Source organism: Falco naumanni, chromosome 2 (assembly GCF_017639655.2).
Source record: "Falco naumanni isolate bFalNau1 chromosome 2, bFalNau1.pat, whole genome shotgun sequence".
Taxonomy (NCBI): Eukaryota; Metazoa; Chordata; class Aves; order Falconiformes; family Falconidae; genus Falco; species Falco naumanni.
The window spans coordinates 56,966,162-56,989,421 of NC_054055.1; the positions used below are offsets into that span (position 1 = coordinate 56,966,162).

Here is a 23,260-nt window from a genome sequence, read left to right on the forward strand (position 1 = left end):
AATCCTGTAGAAATAATGCAATTTGAAAAAGGACAGGATGCTACAGATAAAATTAACAAGAAGTCAATGCATAAATTATCCGCTTTTTATACTGCATAACAGAAGTTTCCCACAGAGATAATCATAATTAAAAAGAACTAAGCTTTTTTAGAGATAAAAACCTTTAACTTCTGGCTTAAAAAAAAGCTTTCCAATGTACACGTCAAGCACAAAATTCCAAGGCAGGTCAATGTGAAATGCTGTAGAGCAAAGCATCAGGAAGGACACAAACTTTGGAAAAAAAGAAAGAGTAGCAAGCAGTTGAATGTTTTTTTTTTTCTCGGACGTGAAGTATCAGTTGTTCCCTTGTTGTGCACTGAATCTGTAGTAACGATGCATATACAGCTGCTCAGTCAGAAGTGCATCCATACATCATACAAATACCAACTTCCAGTTCTGTGTTCAGATGTTTGACGTGCTGCCTGATACCCTGAAGTAACCATGTTGGAGGACAAGCGTAACCAAAGAGCTACTGCACTTAAATGGGATAGATAAAGAGGACTGACAGTAGGGTTTACTCATCATTGCTATTGAGTTACACAGGAAGTACTCTGTTGAGTACTTCATACAAAGAAAATGCCCACAACAGACCCTTTAAAAAAAAATAATAAAAAAAATCTGTGGCATGTTAAAACTGTTCAGAATGCACAAAGGTAATACAATTAAAAAATAATCTAAAAAGCTATAAATTCATTTGCATGTCTCGTATTACTAACACTTGAAAAAATATTGTAAGAGCAAGTCTTTGAAATCCTGCTTTGCTGGTAAGAAATTTTAAATGACCAGCACCTGATGACATTGACAGTGCACACAAAATATGCTTCCTTTTTCTTATTATTTATTCAGTTATTCGCTGGTATGGAAATGGTATGCAATTCATTGTGGATTTCCCCACTTAGTGTGAATTACCTTATCTTTTATAGTTTCAAGCATTTAGACAAAGACTGTGTTAAGCTGCTGCTCTTGTAAGAATTCTGTGATCATATCCCATCTATTCCAAAACCAGCACAGCCCAGATTGTGCGTTTAAGGCATCAAATTTCAGTTGAAGAAATAAATTCCCTATTTTCAAATATGTGTACTGCAAGAACTTTTCACTGCGATCTGTGGGATCAAAATATCAGTAGCCCATTAAAGCAACAGTTTTGTGAACACACATTTAGAAAATTACAGGAGACACCACTGATCGATAGTCAAAATTACTCATGTATTTTATTATTTCATTTTCAGTTCTAAACAGGATGGTGATAATCAAACCCCAGTGGAAACAGCTTTCAGGACTGACCTTCTGATGCAAGATATACTGGTTGGAAAACAGTCTCAAAAAACATAATGGAATTTTACGACATACTATTTAAGTGACCAGAAGGAGCCCAAGCATCAAAAATTATTTTTTAAGGTTAGCAAGAGTGCAGCAGTCCTGCATAATAAACAAAAAGTGACATTCCAAGCTTCTGAGTTGACTTAGATTTGTATGGTCTAGATTAAACAAGTTCTTTTTTTCTGTCTTATCTTTGCTACACTGAGATTTTTTTCTTGTGACCACAGCATTTTCCAGGGACAAGACTATGGACATATAAACAACATTCTTTATATTTAAATACACTAATGCATGTAATATGCACAGAAGTTTTCATTTAAATATAATGTGTGTGTCATCCCCCAGACTGATAAAATGTATCTTTGAAGAGTTGAACACATCCTTCTTTATATCCTAAAATCCTCTGGGCAAACTCTTTTAGCAAAGGAAAAGAAAGCCAGAGAATTTAGGAAAGCTACTCCACTGGTTAAAAAAAAAAAAAAAGAAAAAATCAAGTACCTGTCAATTTCTCTTCTGGTTTTGTATTTAATTTAAAATGTTTTAAATAACACTATAAATTATAAAATATTTGACTTCATGTTAAAGAATGTTACAAATACTGCCAATGTAACATTTGTAAGTTCCATTCAGTCTTTCACAGAAGACTGTTCAGCGGTCACCACTAATGTTTACAGGCTGTGCTAAAGTTCTTCATGCTTATGACCTGTAAGCAAAGGAAAAAACAAAAAAAAAGTTATAAAACCCTGTTATAGAAAGACTTGATGACTAGTTTTGTAAAATGTGGCAAAAGCCCTTTGTTTACTGCTAGTCAGTTCAGCAACATGAACTTCATTCTTGGAGCCTTGCTAAAACTTTACCATACGCTTTCACAGAGAATAGAATGTACCGAGTTATTTGTAACAAAAAGTGAATTTGTTCCCTGACTCAACACTTATAAATATTTATCTCCTAAGATTTTTCTATGTCCTTGAGAGCAGAGATCACCTTTTTTCCCCCCCCCCCACATTATTCCAACAAGCCAAGTCTTACTGGAAGTCCTACATGAGTGTTTTTTCCCTCATGCTATTTAACTCAGTTTAAAACAATTTTATTAAAATAAAACCCCAACATTTATTTGTGAACAAAACCACCATTTTATCTGGTGTGACAAGGCCCTGCGTAGATAAGCCCAGTGTGAGAGATGTGAAGACAAGTTAATAAAGACTCTGTGACCTACTGCTTAATAGACATTAGCTTTAGCTTCTCTAAGGCCTAAGCCAATGTGTTTCATTTTAATATTTTTAGCTCAGATGATGTGGAACAGTTTATTGCGTCTGAGGTCCAATAATAGGACACTGCTATGTTTTCTCTTAGATTCTGGCACAAAACAAAAGGGTTTATCCTCTTAGTGTAACTCCTACATAAAGAAGCATCACACAACTCTTAAAACCCACACGGCTTCTCTTAAACCAGGGAATATTACACAAATACAGTATTTGTGCCTACCGATCCCGATCTTAAAAAATAAATGCTAATATAGTTGAAATTAAAAACTAACAGACAAATATATACATAAACTACCTTTTTGAAATAATGGTGTTTGATTTTTCTTCTCTTTTTCAATTTGCTGTATTAACTGTCGTATCTCAGAGTCATACTCAACCCATTCGGGAACTATCCGGGCAGCAGCTTTCAGTTTTGGTTCTTTGGTTTGGGGGTTGTTGCACTAAAAGTTTGAAACATTAGATATAAACAAAGCAAATGCTTCCAAGAAACTGCCCTAAAATAAATTTGTCAGCATTTACAATTTAATTGAAGAACAGCATGCAAGGTACTTGACAATACTACTACTACTACCACCACCACCACCAAAAAACAGCAAAAAAAAAAAAATATTGCACAACACAAATTGTAAACAAACCTTGTTTAAATAACTTAAAACATTTTATTGTAAATACTTTTATTTTTCTATGTGGTCCTGAGTATACGGATAGCAGAGGCATGGCTAGCACAAGACTACCAAGATTTAGACAAAGTTACACAGGGAAATACAAGATATAAATTAGCATATTGAAACTGAATCTGATGTAATTTTTATTAAGTTTGTGATGCTTCCTCTAGTGTTGTCTAGAAAAATCTATCTGTCCCTTCCATAAAACAACATAAATGGAAATCATAAGGAGAAGTTACATGATAATGGGGATTGAAAGAAGGTCTAGCAACTTAATTTCATTCTTTCTTGAATAGAGCGCACCCATCTTTAGTGTGCAAAAAAAGCTTATTTTAACAGCCGTAAAGACACAAAGAAAACAAAACTATTTACATACTGAATATTCGCACCAGATTCCAATTGCCTGTTTTTCTTCTTAATTATGTCTCTGAATTACCACTTACAGCGTAGGCTGGTTGTCAAAAAAATGAGAATGGGGGCAATAATGACATGACACCTTTTAAGCTCTGCTGTATCTCCTGTTTGTAGTGGTGAAATGGACAGAGAAAACCATGATAATATTAAGTTCTCTATACAGTGTGTTCTGGGAGAACGTTCTTTGTAGGGAACGCAAAGCAGCACACAATACCTAGACAGTTAACAGTACCCATCAGAATTCCACTGCCCTGGCTGAACATGGAAAACAGACAGGGAAAATACATGTATGGGTATGAAAAAACCCAATCCCTCCGGTTACAGAAAGCAACATTTAATTTTGGGGTACAGTTTTCAGCTTTATGTAAGTAAATTTGGTGCAGGGCAAGGAGGAGAGTTCTCAGTGGAAAGGAGAAAGGTTGCTGTATTGTAGAGGCAGGGATGCAGCATTTAGTCTTCCAGTACCTTCCAGCAAGGCTGCCTCCATGACATGGCATACGTATATCTCAAAGGCCACAGAAATGACAGCAAAGATTTTAATCTATAAAACTAATATAACTCAAAATCAACTCACCAGGTCTATTGTTTTAGCCTTTTTCTTGGATTCATCATCACACCAGGTTTCACACCAAAGCCATTCCTGAGGGAGAGACTTAATAGCTACTTGATGAATCATATTATTGGGAAGATCCTGTACAAATTTTATAAAATCATAAATTAGCACTCAATTCAATGTAACTGGTTATCAAGCAACTAGCTAAAAGCAAAATATCTTTGCCTACTACCATTTCTGCAAATTTTCCTAGTTCTTTTTCAAAGGGATTCAAAACTTAAGTCCTGCTCATTTTGGTGGCCAATTCCATCTCTCATTTCTCCAGCAATTTTTTCCTGTACTTACGTCTGTCCTTCCTTAGCTCGACATAAGGAATACTACTGTCTGATACTTGCAGGTCGGATACTGCATGTCATACTACAACAGACTGTGTGAAATTATTAGAGCAAAACTTAATTGCCTTCCCATTCCTCAAATTTGGAAAAAAAAAAAAGCTCAAAAGCATTTAATCCAGATTTATGGCAGTACTCAAAATTTAGACTTCTAGGAAAATGGATTCCAGAAACATGATCATGAAAAGGAAAAACTATTAAATTGCTATTCTGGTTATCTTCCTTACTTCATTTAAAATGTCTTTTTTTTTTTTTTTTTTAACCTTATATAAGAAGTCAAGTACTCTCGTGAAAATTCTGAGCCAGTATCTTGCAGAATGCAGGAAGCAGCATTTACAAATGAGAAACCCCTCAGGTGATCATACGATGCACATGCCCTGGCCAGGGGTAATCGGTAGATCCATTTGTAAGCTCCTTTACATGTACAACCCTACATTATATTTGAAAATAAATGTCAGTACCCAAATAAGTAGAGTCACATTTTTTTTTTGCCAATTCACACTGCTAAATGCGACAATAAAATAGCACCTACAGCTGCATTATGAAAGGTATATAATTTAATTCAAATATAGAAACTAGTACAGGAAAATTGTATCAAATAAGTATACTGATAGTCAAGACATTAAACATGCTTGTGACTTGCACCCTGACTCACCCCACCTATCTTTAAAAAAAATATTGGTGAAGTTATATAAATGAAGAGTAGTCACCCCAGGATGACCATGTATAGCAACCACTAGAGTGCATTAGCAATTAGTTTACAAAAAAATTAATTTACATTAATGGAAAAAAAAAAAGAGGAAAAAGCTCTTGCTAAGTAAGAATGTGAATTACCTATCAGACTATGGTATTATCATTGGAAAAACACAAATACACACAGAACAACTACAAATAAAAAGGACAGCAGTCCTCTATGCTGTTTTTTCCATATTAAACAATTATTTCAAGTAATCATCACAGTGTTCAGTCTTCTAAACTGTGCTCATATGCACACCTGAAAGTGTGCTAAAACAGCAGTGAAGAGCAAATAGTTTCAGAATCATATAACCTCTACACTGAGATACAAAATAATTCCATGCATATTGAGAAAGACAGAGAAAAAAGCCCAAATTGCTTAAAGCCATATATATACCTGATCTAGATTTGACAGACTGTTTGGATCTTGACTAAGAGCCTGATACTGGCCCCGAAGCCTATCTCCAGCTGCAATCTTTCTGAACTTCTTAAGATCCACAACATATAAGGCACTACAAAGATAAAAAAAAAATTAAGAATTGTGGAGTTTCACATTCTTTATGATAACGTTAATAAAAGTAACAAGAAAGCAAAACCTGTTCCCATCCTAAAGGAATATAGTTTTTTAATTAAGTGGCTGAAGCTACAATAAAAAAGTGAAATCAACATGTCATCAGAATTTATGTCTTATTTATCTCTTACTGAAAATGACTATAGGGCAATTACTTTTGAATGCCTCAGTTGTCAATACAAAGACGCAGATTTTAATCAGATTCACAAGCTGCACAAAAATACGTAAAGAGTTATCCTACCTAATATGGTATTTCCTTTTTCCAAGATGTGATGCCCAGTATCCCGATTTCCAGAAACGGTACCCATCCATTTCTTTACGGCTGTCACAGAAAGGTGCGTATCCATAGGGAGCTCCATTGAGGTCTAGATCTCTGAGTTCTTTGAGGTCACTTCTCACAATCTAAACAAAAATGAGATATATATAATTTAATACTATTTTTAAAGGGTGCATATGAAGACAGTTAATTGCAGCAGGCTTCCCAAAGTTTAATTTTGATTTTAAAAAAATCAAACACACACCTCCCCCACCCCCCACCCCCAATAAATGGAGACGCTACAACAGTGGAGTATAGATAAAATATTCCACTGGAATGATATTTACTAAATTATTGTTCAAGTTAAAACCAAAAGTGCTTACTCTGTGGCCATCTGTGTAACACATTAAGTAGTAAATAAACCAAGCAATTTTTCATTCACAGACCAGTGTTTCTGGTTTCCCAATATTAAACTCCTTCATGCACAAGTGTAACTTTCAAATCTGCTGAATTCTAAAAAAAGCCTTCCTGTTTGTTACATAACTTGGGCACTCCAAAATGACTGCATTATTTGAAAATATCTTTGTATCTAGTAGTAAAGGACTTTCAAAAATATGTTTTAAGGGCATTTGTAAAATGTCCTTTATTCACTAATCAATCATTCTTCCATCAAACCCCACTAATGTAATTTATGTAATTTATCAGTGGTGACAAAAATGTTTCAGCTGTTTTGGAGTACAGAAGAATCCTTACAGTAGTTAGGACAGACAATCAGTATTAGTACTGTATCCAGATGGAATTGCAGCAAATTGCAGTCCGCATTGCTACATCTAAATTTAATTTATTCTCAAGCTTTGGAAAAGGACCGAAACGTGATATTTGTTCTGAGGTTTTTAATAACCATGTGATAGACTCTTCAGTATCTCCTCTGTTTTGAGACAGCATGTTACCTTTTAGTATATTACACAATATTAATTTCTGAGTGAAAGACTGCATACAAATTTAAGAAAAATGGAGACAGAATTAATCTTGAAAAATTTCAGCCATTTAGAAGTTGTTCAAATGGTCTGAACTAATCACCCCAGACTCCTTCCATACTGGAAAAGTCCATAGCTGAGAAGCCCAGAGACCGAATCACTCAAATATGCCTTAGGTGAAATGCACCTTTAAGGTCACACATGACTCTAGACGCCTTTCTCTCTCCACAGGCAATTTAGGGCAGCTCATGGTGGTGAGACTTCATTTCTACATGACTAAAGACAAATAAAATTATCACATTTCACTTTCTGTGACACCACCAGTTCAGCCTGTACAACTGCAATAATCTCACGAGACCAATGTCTGGATAAAATGGCCACAGAGACTGAAACTGCACCAATTTAAGACAAAACAAATTCCTCATATTTATACAGCATTATTTTTTCTTACCTGATCAGCATCAACAAATATTATTTTATCCACAGCCAAAGGGAAAAGAACATCCAAAAAAAGAATTTTGTAGCCCCAAATAATTCTTTGTTTTTCAGTCTGTTGATAAAGCCAGTGGGGCCACTTATACTGTACTAACTCATACTTGAAGCCATACTTCTTAGCCATGTGAGGAATAACATCCTAGAAGAAGAACCAAAAAACCTATTAGTTGCACGTGTACGCAACACACAAGGACTCCAAAAGAAAAAGAGGGAATGTCACAACACAGTTGAAGCTGTGTTGGCCTTACTGACTACATAATTTATTATTTTAAAATGTTTCTTTAGTTCTAGCAGTATCCTCAGCTACACAACTATAAAAAACATTTCCTCCAATCTCTTGGAGACTATTGGAAGAGAATAAATTATAACGTATGACTGGGCTCTGGGTTCCTGAAAAGAAGAACCTCACACATAAGACTTTTAAAATACTGGTATTTAATGCATTCAAACATCGTTTTCAACTGTGAAAATTCAATTATATAACACCACAATTGTAATTTTTATTTCTAAAGCTACTTAACATTTTTAAGAATACATAAAAGGAAGATGTTGCTCCTACCTTAAATGTTGGTGAGAGGTAGTTTTTCAGAAACCAAAATTTAACTGGTGTTTTTGTATGACGTAGGACAGAAAGCATCATAATTCTGTGGAAATAGAAGTCTATAATAAACAAACAAATACACACAGGTCATTAAATTTCTACTGCACTTAAAAGGTGCTAAAGCTTTCTAAGTTTAATTTCCTTTAACTCTGTTTAAGACAAAGTTTCTGTCTACTTCTAATTAAAAGCTTTAAAGAGCATGTGTTCGAGACTGCTTTGAAATGGACTTATTCAATGCAGATTGGCTAAGCAGTATTAGAAAGAACAATTTCAGAAGTGGATCTGTTAACAAGTTTTAAGACATGCCTGACAAAATTAGAATAACTAATACCTTATATTAACTTGGCTACTGAGAGAACTTCTTTTAGAAATATATTGGCTGAGTTTAATAGGTTGCTGAAAGAAAAACAGTGGGAAAGAGAAAGCACAATTCAAGTTAAGATCCTCTTCAGAAAACCCTTGGTAACTAAACCCCACTACTTTTGATTCCTTTTTTTTTCTTCCTACTATTGTGGCATTTGTTTGGTGCAAGATAAACAATGCCTTAAAGTCTTAAAAGAGGTCAAGTCTGCCTTAAAAAAATAATCAAGAAATAAACTTCAAAATAAGGTAAAGAAGCATGTAGGATGCTTTAGAATTAATTTTTTTCTTCCTTAAAATAAACGAGTCTTTCCCTTTATGAAGGTTGTTGTAGGCTGAAGGAAAGAAATGCAGATGGTCAAACTGCATCAGACTAAGAAATAAAATCACGAGAACTGATGCCTATAGACAAGTACTCAAACCAGAAAAGTAACAGAGATGGTTGTGAACAGATTAGGCCATACTGTAAGAATTCTTAAAAGCAACCACTGTTTATTAAGACTATATGTACATGTAGTAGCTTCCATAGTTTGGACTAAACATAGACAGATACAACTAATGAAGTCACTTCTGCTATGTCTTTATAAAGAGAGGCTGAACTTCACCTTTTACGTTCACACTTCACACATGCACTCATGAAAGGCATGGAGAACATTCTTCTTTCTTCTAAGAATACTGGTATTTTTGAACATCTATACATTGAATCACTTTGTTCTCAAATACTAATTTAATCCTCACTGTATAAAACTTTTCTATGTTTTCACAATTGATTCTTTATACTTTGTTTAAAAAGACAGTTTCGTTAAGCTTCTTAGTTTTAGGATGAAATGTAATAGTAAATTACTGTTAGTAATTAGTATATTACTATTAGTATAGTAATGAAATTTGATAGTACTGCTATCACATTCCTTACCTTAAAAAACGTTCATATAAATGTCCTGAAGCAACGGAAAAAATGTTAAGAATATCACTTTTCTTTTCCTTCTCTTCTGTTGGAATTTTTTCTGAAAATCTAATAACCCCCCCCCCAAGATTATTACACAAACATTCAGCAGAAAGGAAATACTACTACATTACCATTAATCTCATAAAGAATTGTATTAAAATACACAAAAGACATACTCATCCCACAGTAACTGAATAGACTTACATTCTACTCCCACTGCACATACCTATGATACCAAAACCTTTTGCAAGCAACACCTTATACCCAGTCACCCAGGACGAAAAATGGCACAATGCAGTCTTGAATATTTTCAATCAAACAGAACCCAAATTTGGGTAGAATTCGATGTTTTATCAAAGCCAAAAATCAGAAGTACACACTCCCAGAATATCTTGAGAACTGGGTATTTTAAAATCAGCAACAGTTATTTTTCAAGTTTCATCCACATGCATTCTACATCAGAACCACCACTGAATATTCTTGAGATGCGGGATGTCCGCATAGCCCCAGAAGTGGTTGAGCTGAACATACACTCTAAAATACAGACCGACGTAACAAAGATGGTCACACCAGGCCAAAGCATGTGCTTAGCCCAGTATCTTACCAACAGCAAAAGACAAAACTGAGTAGTAGCAGCCTTTCCACAATGCTCTCGTAACATTCAGCGGTCTGTGGTGATGGGACTTCCTGAGCATTTTTTTGTAATACTTGCTGAATTATTCCTTAAATTCATCCAATTACTCTCCCTATAAGCTACCCTATATCTCCGAGGTATGTTGTCTAGAGGTTTTCTTGTTTCTGCTGCACAACATTCTTTCCTTGCTTCGAATACCAAAGTCTACCAGGATTGTTTTTTAATCATGTATGCTTCCAGCACACACAGCTGGAGGATGGTGGCTGTAGTCTCCCTCAGGGCACTGCTTCATGGATCTCAGAACAGCAAAGGCTGCCCTAGCCAAGGTGGTTACAGTATAGTTTGATATTGTTGGAAATTCACCCCCAGAGTTTTTTTTTGTTTGTTTGGTTTTTTAGGTGAGTCATTCCTCACGTTTAGATTGTGTGAGTCACTGCTATTAATTTTTCTTCTTGTGAGATCCCTTTTAAAAGTATACTTTAAAAACCATACAAATAAGTATCCTTCATAATCTTTAAGAAGAGGTGAGACAAGTCTCAGATCTCCAGTTTTGAATTTGAATTTGAAAGAATTCAGGTCACTAATACAAAGCTGAAATGTCACAAGGCTGCAATGTGTGTAAATGGTGTGAAGAATCTTTTGAGAAATCCACGTTCTTTTCACTCAGCAATGGCAAGAGCAGATAGCACCGCAGTCATACCTGATCAGGACTACAGCAAATGCAAATGAAAGTGACATCAGTGGAGCAGCACTGACTGAACCGTGTGGCATCTAAGACAACCCCCCGACTAGCACTGAGTTCTCACAGGCTAAACAGACCGCAGTTCACAGTCCCAAGCAGTCTGTCTGCTTTCTTGCTGACATTTTGTCTCCTTTCTTATACTTAGTGAGAGCAGGACTGAAAGAATGTCAAGCTCTTTGTAACATAACCATTGCCACATGTGGCTACAAAGACAGGTGCGAAAAAAAAATAAATCAGGTTTTGATGCAAGAATCTTGAAAATACTGATTCTGCAAAGCTTTACAGAAGCCAGAGATCTTCCAAATTGAACAAGTTGCTCTGAAGAAGGCAGGATTAGCCTGTAAGGCCACATGGAAAAGCAGTTAGTGGGAGAAGGGCAGTTCAGTTATGAAAGGACTTGGGTGACATGGTAGGCACACGTGTCCCATGTCAGAGCACACGTGGGTTCATGTAAAGAACAGCATGCTGGCAGGATATACTTTTCCTTGTGGGATATCAGAGGAAGGATATTTGACAAGTTCCTAGACAGCAAGAGGCTAACAGACAAACGGCAGGCCTCAAATCATATCCTTAAGCCACAATCTTAAATCAATGGGAAAAGCAAACAAACTTCATTGGGTGAGGGGCTTCAATAGCCCAGCAAGCTCTGAGCCTGATGCACGCTGATAAACCAACCCACTGCAAAAAAAGGCTAGATCCAGAATATTGTGAATCTCTGACTTATAAATTTCTTACAGAAAGCTAAGATATTGACCACTGCACATATATCCTCTGAAGCAGCCAATTAGAGATGGGAACGTTGAATAATGAAAAATTCATGCAACTACTGTCATTCTGCAAAAGAGGCCACCTTTGTGCAAAAACACGCGTTCACTTCCCTGACCTGTGGTTTCAGGAAGAAATTTTTGGGAGTTGTAGTATAGTAGTCTGGAAGGCTTTCTGAATAGAGTCAATATAGCAGTAAAATCATCTGTGGATAAATGGCGATAAACATCAAATCAGCAACAGAGACTCAATAAAATGTTCAGGTACTTGAGATACAAGAGGCCTTCCCAGGAGAGATGATAAAGCTGAAACAGAAGCCAGTCCTGGATCTACCAAGAAATGTGTGTGCTGAGGACTGACTGGAGTCAACTGTTTACTAGATAAAGTAGAACTGCTATGCCTTTTCTTTATCTTCTTTAATAGTCTTTGTAACTGACAACCATTGCCAAGGCTACTGAAAATGGAAGAAAACATTTGCTGAGTCTCATAGCAGTCATTTGGGGCCAAAAAGTCTTTAGGGTACGGAGACAATAGTGATGAAAAAGCCATCTTTAAATCCCTCATACTGACATTATCCCTTTCTTACTAGCTGAATTATATTCCTCTGTATATTCCTCCTGAAGAGCAGAGGAATCTGACTTTACCTCAACAGTACATCTTGGAATGCTTAAAGGTACTTATGGACAAAGCTACTGCGATTACTTTTTTCCTTCAGGGCAAAGAGACCCGGGATTACTTGGATTAAGTCGTTTACACAGTCAAGTCATTAGCCCTGAACTGGTTATTTCAGAAAGCATTACCTTGACTACTTTGCCTTTGCAATTACAGAGCCATGGCAGCCTGGCACTTGGTAGCATACTGCAGTAACAACCTGTGCAGGAAATCAGGGTTTCCAAGAACAAAACAGAAGAAGTGTTTCCTATGAAGTGGATAGACTGCAGTATGGAAACGGTGTATTGCAAATTAAGTCCCCCCTAAAATACATTGGTAAAAGTCATCTGACTGAAATGGTCTCAAAAGGACAATTAATGTATCTTGGAAACTGATATAATACCCTGTGTTCTGCTCCACAGCACAGATATACCAGTCTACTAAAAGAAAAACCCTAAAATTTTTCTAAGCAAAGATGAAACACCATTTTTTTGTCCTTATCTCATTCTCAAAAGTGACATAATTTCAAAGGGATTTGTATCTTATTAATAAAAACTAAAGTTTTTAAAAAATATCTGCCTGAACTACACACCAGCCACAGACAAAATAATTATGAGCAACTGAAAACAAAGTTTTAAAATGGTATATGGCAAATCAGAAATACGACAATGTTATTAACCCCAAATGTAGAGTTTGAAATTTTGAAGTTTATTACTTCAATATAAAATTTATAAACTTCAAATTGAGAAGTTTATTACAATTATTTATAAAACTCAAACTTTAAAGTAAAAGGTATTTTAATGTCAAATATAAAAACAATTCTTGAGGTTTTGTAAACTGTGTCTAACATCAGACAAGCAGCATCATAGCCTGCTTTTTGATGTTCAGTTTGATACACCTGAGTACAATATTACTGGCTGAGATTTTCACATTGAGACGGAATCCCTGCCACAACAAAATGAAAGTACTGCCAATGGAGAAAATTAACAGGAACTAGAAATGCAAGGAGGGATTAAAAAGGAAATAATGACATGTACAAGACAACAGCTTGTCTTTCCCCCCTTTTATTTATATTATAAATCCCCTGGAGAGCCTTTTTATATATTTGCATCACTTAATGTATTGCTTGTATTATTACTCATATTAAGTAAGAAACACTTCCTTGCTATAAATAATAATAAACGTGTCCTGGCATTGGTTAAAATACAAGCAAATTATTATTTACCTTGTAACTGATTCCCGATTTCCTTTTTTCCCTGTTGTTCCATCAGTAAGGAGTTCTTCATTCATTTTATCAGGCTTTTTCTGTACCTAGTCATTAAAATAAATATATTTGTGTAATATAGGATGTTAGTTGATAACAATTACTACTTCCATTGGGATATCTAACTATGGTGTACCTACTGGCAAGAGCTGGACCAACATCTTAACAATTTTTATTTCAGGAACGTACTTACTGAACTGCATTAAATTGAACAATGTCATTTCATAGTTTTAAACAAAGTACAGAACCTACTGTAATAAGAAGGAAAACAATCAATTAAGAAAAAATAAATGGTGATTAATAAATCAAACAGCATGTTCAAGCTCTCTGTATTTCTTTATGCAAACAGTAACTAAAAGGATGGGGAATCATATCTCATTTTCATCCCTCACGAGTCTGTGATCCAGCCATTAGCTGGCAGAAGAAGGGTAGCAGGGTGTTGCACCATGCATGGATGGGAAACTGTGATTCTCATAAACTTTTCACAAGGAGAAAGTGACAAATCCGTCGCTGAAACATAAGCTCTCCCATCCAGCTTAAGCAATTTTTGCTGTCTTACCCAGATACTTAATAAAGGCTCCAAATTAATTTTGCTCGTTGACCTTAGTTTCCTTGATAAAAGACACCTAATTGTTTTTGAAACCCAAAGAGCTTCTAAAACATTGTTTGAACATACTCAATTCTAACCATATTTATTTCACATTTATTTTAGTTTGTCATTTATACTGTCAAACTAACACTTACAGACTTCTGTTCACACTAAATCATGTATCCTTTTAGCTAATGCTTCTGAAGCCACATCCTAGGTATCGCTGAAGTGATTCTACAGTTCACCTGAATACTAGAGCTTACATATTCTAGTTGTAAGCTTAATACATACTATCTTTCACATAAAACAATTTTCCTATCTTGACCCAAATGGCACCCTTTCACCCTTTTCTGTGGTTTAAAAGCAGGATGATCACACTCGAGAGTTATACATTTTCTCCAGGTTCTGGAAACTTTCAGTTACAGGATTGCAGAAGAGACTCATTTATGTGGTTTTAAAAATTCCTTTTGTACTTAAGACAATGTAAACTGTCTAAAATTGGGATACAATGTATCAAGGACACCTACACAAAATGTTATTTACAAAACAGTGAAAAACATAATACTATAAGGTTCTTTCTCCTTAATAACTCCTGTTTCATTATCTCTTTTTGATACATCTTTAAGAATTAAAGTAACAATTTCATTTAAACAAATTTGGTTGCTTAGGGTAGAATTCAACGTACCTAATTTTAACTTCCACTCTGGTATCTGAACTTCTTTTAAAACCCCTCCCCAGTCACAGGAGAGAAATGGATGTCTCAAGAGGTGGTCATCCCCTTGGTTTAAATACATATGTGAGCTGTGACGAGCAGTTCTTTAGACTGTCTTTCTCATTCTGCTAAGCGGAGAGGAAGTTTAAGGCACCTGGACTACACTCTTAGGCACCTTAAACTAGATCAGATAAATCCCATCTATGTTTAACAGCTTTTTAACAGTCTCCCATGAAATTAGCATAACCTGATTGGATCAAATTAACTACATTAGTCTGCACACCCTTCTCTAATTATACAAAATCTAAATTATATATTTCAGTATACGTCTTCCAATTAAATATAGCCTAAGACATATAAGCATTAGTTGTATTTCATATACAGAAAGACTGCAGACAAAAAAGGTATGTCTTTACATACTTGGACTTTGATAATTTTGCTTCTGAAGCTGTTTAACACCACAATGACATCTGTCATGTCAGCTACAGAATCTGTTCCTTCATGTCTGTGAAGAGAAAAAAACCAAACCATGCAAATGCATTGGCTCATTAAAACATGCATTATTACTTCTGTTTAGTTAGAGTATAAGGTTCAAGATTGCTGATATTTACAGAAACAAAAATTTCTTCACTTGCACCTAATTGTATCTTAAAACTCAGAAAGTTTCTGAAGTTATCGGTCACTAGACACTGTCTACAGTGGCAGCCCTCACTTTTTAATTTGGATTTTCACAAGTTTATCAACCAATGAAAAAATGCAGTAACCTAGAGCTGAACATGTTATTATGCCTTATACAGGTATATATTACATTCAAATATTAAACTACGTTTTATTTTTCAAATATGGAAAACATCTTAGAAATTGCTGTGTGATAGCACTAAATGTACTTTTAAAATAAATCTGAGGAAACCTTTAGCACAGTGCTGAGACAGTACAGGCTGGCTTTCAACTGGCCGGCTTTGGTAACTGTACCCCTAAAGACCTGGCTGTCCAAGGCACCACATGAACATCTGCCCTACTGAACATTAGTTTAAAGCCATTCAGGCATCTCAAAACCGCAGTTCACTGAGTAACAAATATGAAAAACATTGCTGTCACTCTGCGATACAGAGCAATAACATAATCCTCAAATTTCACAGCTTTTAGACCTCCATAGCCCATATATTTTTCCTTCAATGCTTTCTGTCTTTTAACAGCTTTATGTTGTTTCCCCTTGCTAAGGCTGTGCATTAAAAAAATTGGTTTAAGAAAGCAATCTGCCCTCCCCAGAAAAAAAAAGAAATATTTAAAACTTGTTTCAATCCGTTTCATCTAAAAATGACAGGATTTTATATAATTATCTGAATTTCCTATTTAATATTTTTCTGTAAAATGGGCCTATGATTACCAAGTTTCATAGAAATGCCTGATTCTTGTACAAGATGTTCAGGATTATCTTGACTTTTCTACTTTCCGATTTAGTTTCATTTTCACACTTTTAAAGTATTGCACATATAAACACTTGGCCAAGAACTGTCTTTTTATCAGAGATGTACAGTACTCAACATAAAAGGTCACTGATATACACTTTAAGTATAGTGTGTCATTAAAAAGCTCTAAAATAGTAAAACTAGAGCCAGCCAAACTGCTCTTAGCAGAAATGGCAGCAGCTGGCACAGTGTTCTCATTTCTGCCCTCAGTTTTTACACACTCAAAATTTTCTTTGTTTGTTCACTCGGTTACCTCAAAATCTCTATGCTATGAATTCTGTAGCTAGCGCTGCGGTTCTGCTGAAGAAGATTATTTTCCAAAGTCCTTACAATATTCTCAAAAGCGTTTGGTTTGGCTGTAAATTTAACAACATCACTTTGTCTCCCTAAATCTCTTCTGTGAATCCCTCACTGTAGGCTCCATCTTTACTGAGTGCCAATTCTTTTACTCTGAGCAGCACTCAGTGTGATGAATTTCTGTCCCCATGTGAACAATGTACTGTAAATAGTGACAGTCACCATTAGTTACCTCAGACACTTAATGCTGGTCTCAAGACCCAATTTATCTGTTTCTCCAGTCACATCTTTGTATACTTCCTACTACACTATGGTTAACATCTTTTCCTGATAGAGTACTTAAGTTCAATTCCTAGTCACCCAACTACGTGCTAATGGCTGCTTACAGACTAGGATATTCACTTACTTTTCTTCTCTGAAAGAAAATTAACTCCATAATACTGTCTCTAATTTTACATCAATGCTCTGAATCATACACAAGACCTCTTGTCCTTTCTCTGTCTCTGTGTATATGGTGTTCAGCATGTTGTAATTTTATTCATGTAACAGATGTACATTTCAAATGAGCAATCGTGTGAATAAGGTTTTGAATATGACCTGGGATCTAGAAAAAAATGGGATTGTGATATATAAGCACCCTTAAACATACCAGTAAGGATTTTGTGTTTTGTCCAAAAGTTTACTAAACTCTGTTAATGTAACTTAGTTTGTAAACTCACTGAAAGTAGGCATAGCTTCCTTTTTAAATCCAAGCAAGATGCATTGCATACCAACAATTAAGTATTTAACAATAACTACTTTGCTGTTATATAATTACTGTACAAAACTAAACACGCCCACAGTATTTATGTCACAGCTTTAAAACGTTTCAAAACACCTACATACTTTCAAAACAAATATCAATATAATACAAAGTATAATTTTCCATATGGAGAACAGAAGCATTCAAGTTCAACAAATGGAAACCTTTTAAAAAGTCAAAAAAAAAAAGAACAAAAAACTCCTTGCCCAAATTATGAAAGATAAAACTTTCAGTTAAGCAGTTTGCATACCATCAAAATATGATAAATTATATCTACTTGCCTTTTAAAAAAATTAAATATTCCGCAGGAACTTACATGTATCTCTCTAGATATAAACTATTTTCTGCAGTTTTATCTTGCAATACCTACCTGTTTTCCTACCAACATCACAGAATCAAATTTCCAATAATAAAGCATTGCTCAGACTGTTGCCAAGTATACCAATTTTTGTTTTCCTAATATTCATAGTACTTAATAACAAATTGATTTACGAGTGTGACTGCTTCAAAATAATGATCCTTGTTAGAAGCAGTGTTTGGGGAAAAAAAAAAGCTTATTTCAAAACCTGTGTATTTACATAAAGTAAAAATAAATTACTTGCATATGTATTAGATGCTACTATAAGAGAAGCAAATAAGCACTGAGATACAGAACATGCTGTAACTTCAAAATCCTGTATTTCTACTACAACTCCTATTTAAAATGTACAGGCCTGTGCCTCAAAGAAAAGAGGTCATCTGACAGTTCAGCAGGGGAGGATATGGCTAGTATACAAAAATGGAGAATATACTGCAATACCTCTTGGCAAAATTCCATCCTGTCAATAGTTGCTTGAGTTCTGATAGCAATTTGATACTATTAATACTGATACCAGTAAAAGTAGTATCAAAGGTCCTGGTACAGCCTCCCAAACATATTTAGCTGTTGTACTCTAAACCTACAGCTTGTAATAATAGTGTTTATTTCATTTAATTACTTAGATTCCTCATCAAGTAGGAATTTTACATAACTTAGCTGAGCTTAATTAAGCTCATTTGTATTGCATCTTAGGGAAAAATCAGTAATCTTAAAAAACAGCAGATTTAAGTTTCCTTGCATCCAGTCTAGAATATAGAGTGAGTTTGTTTCATTTTTTATTTCAACTATAGCTCATTACATTTTTTTTTTTAAACTATGGTATCTTTTATAAATCACTTTATATATCTGAAGAAATGAATGTTAAATTAAGACAAATTATATAGCTAGAGCTGGTGCAGATTAAATGAACTTCTTAGGATAAAGACTATTTTTCTGCTTTTTCAACAGATTGTAAGTGGTTTCTGGAAAAATTAAATTGAAAATTGGAAAGAAACAGAATTAACCTAATACCCCGTTAACATTTCTTCCTGTAACGCTGAAACTGATGCATTAACTAAATATCCAAAACAGCAAAGATGTTCATTAATTTTTTCATCTTTTAATAGTAGCTGATGACTAAACATAATATGGAACTATGTGTTCCCGAACTCCAAGTAATAATAAGTATTTTATGAGAAATAAATCTGTTTCAGCCCACAGAATTACAGAGCTGGGGGTGCGAAAGGAAGAACTGAAGCTGAAATAAAACAACACTCTTCCTCCAGAAGGGATAGGATCCAAAGCTTCATACGGAAGCCCTCATATACTAGAAATCTATGCCGTTACATAAAACATGAAAAAAAAAGATGATTCTTCCAAGGAATAGTTGGAATGATGGCTAGCATACGTTCCTCATATGAAAACCAACCATGGACATTACAGATCTACAACCCATATAGGTGAGAACTAATGCCAGTTACTGGAGTAACATGACTTCTTTCCATGCACAGGGGTCTACCAAGAGAGGGAAATGTGGTGCAGTCAACATGCAGATAGGGTACAAAACTGAAGGGTGCTTTTGTATCCTGAGGTGGTATAATCACAGTGACTCTTAGATGACTTACATAATTAAGAAACGCTCAGAATTAATTGAAGAAAAAAACCCCTAGAACTGAAATTAATATAATGTTCCTGTTAAAAAAAGATGCCATCCATCAGTAATAACACTGCATTCAGAGGCACCCTCAGAACCAAAAAAAAATATGAGAGTGAAATTCATGGCACTTCCTTCAGCTATCAAGACACTGCTGGAGAGCTAGCAATGCTCCACTGTACATATTCTTGGAATTACATGATAAGTATGTTGGGAATGCCAATACTAATCAACAAAACCAAGAGTGACATTTTAACAGAATTCGGTGCAAGCAGAGGGCACATGTCTGGTAGCTGTGTAGCTGTATAGTAAGAGCTAGTATCAAGTCTAGCTGAGCAGCTTAGGCTTATTACACCTTAACATATCCAAATGCCTTCAAGAAGACATGGAGCAATCAAACAACAATTTACACTATCAGGAAATAAGGTATCTCTTATAAACTTCAAATCATCATTTGCTTTTTTTTTTTTTTTTGCTCATTTTCCTTCAGTACTGTCAGATCTTTTCAAAATATATTGCACTTTCAGATTAATTTATAAGTACGTTTCCAAAAGATGGATTATTACTTACGAAAAAACCTGGTAAATCTCTTCAGATCTTCCTTTACGCAATCTCAGCATCCAAGCACCTGGATTAGCTTTCAGCTGAAAATACCCCTAAGAAAAAAAGGAAAGACAGGCACTTTTTCTGTTAGCATTTCAGAATCAATCATATGCATACACAAAAATCAATTATCCAACATTTGGTACTGCAGCCAAGGTTAGCAACCATTACCTAGTCTCATGCTAGCCCTAAAAGTAATATGGCAGTGATGCAACCAACTATTACCTTTCCTGTTATTATTATATATTAATGTCTTACAGTGCTCCGTTTGTTTCTAGCTGAATTTGAGCATATACGAAATCTCCACCTAGAACAGTATGTAAGTGAACAGTAAAAGAAATAAATTATTAAACTGACCCTAAACTGAAAAGCTTCTTTGAGACTTTAAATTTTTGTCTGGAATAACTTTCCAAGTCAACACAGCTCCTACCCAGTTCAGGAACACTGCATGCAGCTATCACTATGTGCAAGCTAAATGAAGCAACCTTTGAAATGTTTCATTGAAACTTTTCATTCAAAGTTTCACCATGTTGAACATCTACCACTGAGACCGTATTCAGTACTTGCGTAAAAACCAAAGATTCATGGTTTAAGCATTTTATTCCCTGTGATACAGTATTTACAGAGAACAGAGAATAGCAGATAAGTAACAGATCTTACTCATCAAAATCCTTCCCTATCAAATTACCTCGGCCAACAGAAAATTAATCTTTCACATCAGAAATCACAAGATCTTCTGCTCTAAGGACTGCTAAAGTGAAAAATAATTACTTTGGATGACCAAAGGAATTCTCAGGTGGGGATTTGTCCCACAGAGCCTTTAAGCACTTAACTGAAGCACTGAAAATAGGAGCCGCCTTTTGCCCAGATCACTGTGTAACAAAAAAGGTTATTTTAATCAGAATGTGATTCATACCTTACATCTGTGAGTGGAATCTCCATCTGAATATAGCTACCTCCTACCATCTACTTAACACAGTTAGACTCCTAGTTTAGGCACTTCAGACTAGTTTAAAATTAGGCTATATCCAAACCTATATTGGATCAGAAGAGCAGCAGTGGAAAGCTCAGCAAATTAGAGATGCACATCTTTTGTAGACAGTCTAAACTCTAGGAGGTTCCTGTCAGTTTCAGTGTTACTAAGCTTGCAACACAGAGAAATGGATTTAAAGAACAAGCAGCTCAAAGAATTCTCATTAAGAACATGCAATTGTAGTGACTATTTCTGTACTTACTTACCAGGTTGGCCATCACAATAGTATCAACCATGACAGGATTATGCTTTGTGCCCAGAGTGAACTGTAACCCTCGAGGAGGTTGTCCAGTTGTCACATCAAAACAATGTCCTTCAAGTAATATATATTCTAGTTCGTATTCTGCTATAACTGTCCCTTTTATCTGTGGGAGGAACATTTCATCAATAAATGATGTCATTTAACTATGTGGGAAAAGCAACATATTACAATGACAAGCAAGTTGTGTGGGATTTACCTCAGCTGAATTCAGCTGTCAAAAAAAAAAAAAAAAAAAAAAAAGAAGAGAGAAAGGCCCTTCCAGAAGGAGCTTCATTCAATTTTCAAATAGGTACCCAAGAGGATGAATCATTGTCTGGAGGGACCTTCTCTCCACTGACTATTGAAGAAGGTAAACCCCAACATTTATTTTCACAGTACACTTTCCAAGTACACAGCTTTGGTCAACCAAACACCATCAATATTTTGCATAAGCTCAGTGACCGAAACAAATCTAGTGTCTTTGAAGCTGAGGGATTAAAATTTAAAAATTGTTACCTAAAATAGGGTCAAATATACTTTAAGCTATATTAATAAAAAGCCATATATTCAGGTTTATTTTAAGATTTACTCAAGTTAATCCTCTTACAACTGAAAATATAGAAAAAATAGAAATAGAAAGACAATACACAGAATGCCTTGATTTTTTTATTTTTATCTCAAAAAAATAGCATTTCTGTAAACATTATAAAGCTCAACATAGCAGATAATTGCTTTAACTTGTACTCTGCATTCTGATTTTTTCTGTTTCATTGTTTTCTTTTAAAACTTGCACTTTTTTTTTTAAAGCAAGAGAGAATGTTAAAAAAAAAGGAAATAAAAAAGGTAAAATACTGACTAAATAATCAATTACCACAGAAAATCTTTCTGGAAAACAGACACAAAATTCTCACAATATTTCCATTTCCTTCTTGAGGTAGAAGGTCCAACACAAGTTTTATAATGTTTACAAACTATTACTTACATCCTGTAAATGAATATTATCCAGATCACAGGAACTGTTTACTGCTTCAACCAACCAGCTTTCAGGAGTGATCATGTTTAGAGTCAAAAGGAGTGATTCTGGCAATTCCACGAATTTTGCCACAGGTTCAGAAGCAAGGTGCTTGTTGATCCCATAAGTTAATTCTGGTTCCAGAACAAAACGATAGAAGCTGTCGAAAAATAGGAGTGTTCAGAAAAATAAATTTACTGAAACAAAGTTCCAAACATGAAGTTCTTGTAAAATGCTTTAAGATATAGTGAATGTTTACTAAACTAATGGTGTTTAGAGGCACAGTAGCTTCCTATTCTTTTGGAATGCCATCAGACTATACATATAGCATCTCAAATGGGATGGTAGATGAACATAGGTCTATTTGCTTTTGGTATTTATTTCTATCAAAGTGCGTAGTTTCCATTAACATTCTAAATGTCTGGGAAGGTGAATACCCAAGAGGTGTATCTTGACTGTGAACTGCCTTGAATTCTCAGAACCTGTATCACTGAACTAAGCAGAAGCACTAATCTCTGCTGGAAGAAAAGTGTCTTTGGGAACAGCTTCTGACACTGGCAGCAGCAAAGACAGAGCAGAGGAAAGAAAGAAGGGTTCTCTCTCTTCCTCTCCAACTCTTACCCTCTTTATTCCACAGGTAAAAGTGCCCTGCAACAACAAAACAATCATGATTTTCTTCCTTCCTCTACTGATATTCAACAAAATGAGAAGAATCAGAACAGAAAGAGAGCAGTGATGATGGTGAGCAAAAGCAGCAAACAATGCATGCTTCACATGGGGGTGGGGGGGAGCGGACAGGCAGGTGAAGGGTATTTAATTACTATGAAAAGTAAGGAAGAAAGAAAATCTGTACCATTCAGGAGGAA

At 35.2% G+C, this 23,260-nt stretch overlaps 1 protein-coding gene across 2 annotated transcripts in view; it reads right to left on the reverse strand.

Moving 5' to 3' along the window:
* Positions 1–644: 644 nt before the first annotated feature.
* The window catches only part of UGGT2 (UDP-glucose glycoprotein glucosyltransferase 2), an 89,577-nt gene continuing 66,961 nt past the window's right edge, over positions 645–23,260 (reverse strand). For both annotated transcript variants that reach the window (XM_040584397.1, XM_040584398.1), the window contains 13 exons: positions 22,365–22,554; positions 21,348–21,506; positions 20,076–20,161; positions 15,367–15,451; positions 13,607–13,692; positions 9,557–9,655; positions 8,242–8,326; positions 7,639–7,821; positions 6,196–6,356; positions 5,781–5,895; positions 4,278–4,394; positions 2,920–3,064; positions 645–2,062 (listed from right to left, as the gene is read on the reverse strand). In XM_040584397.1, the coding sequence (XP_040440331.1) occupies positions 2,040–2,062; positions 2,920–3,064; positions 4,278–4,394; positions 5,781–5,895; positions 6,196–6,356; positions 7,639–7,821; positions 8,242–8,326; positions 9,557–9,655; positions 13,607–13,692; positions 15,367–15,451; positions 20,076–20,161; positions 21,348–21,506; positions 22,365–22,554 (1,534 nt within the window). In that variant the 3' untranslated portion in view covers positions 645–2,039. The remainder of the gene's footprint in view (positions 2,063–2,919; positions 3,065–4,277; positions 4,395–5,780; positions 5,896–6,195; positions 6,357–7,638; positions 7,822–8,241; positions 8,327–9,556; positions 9,656–13,606; positions 13,693–15,366; positions 15,452–20,075; positions 20,162–21,347; positions 21,507–22,364; positions 22,555–23,260) is intronic.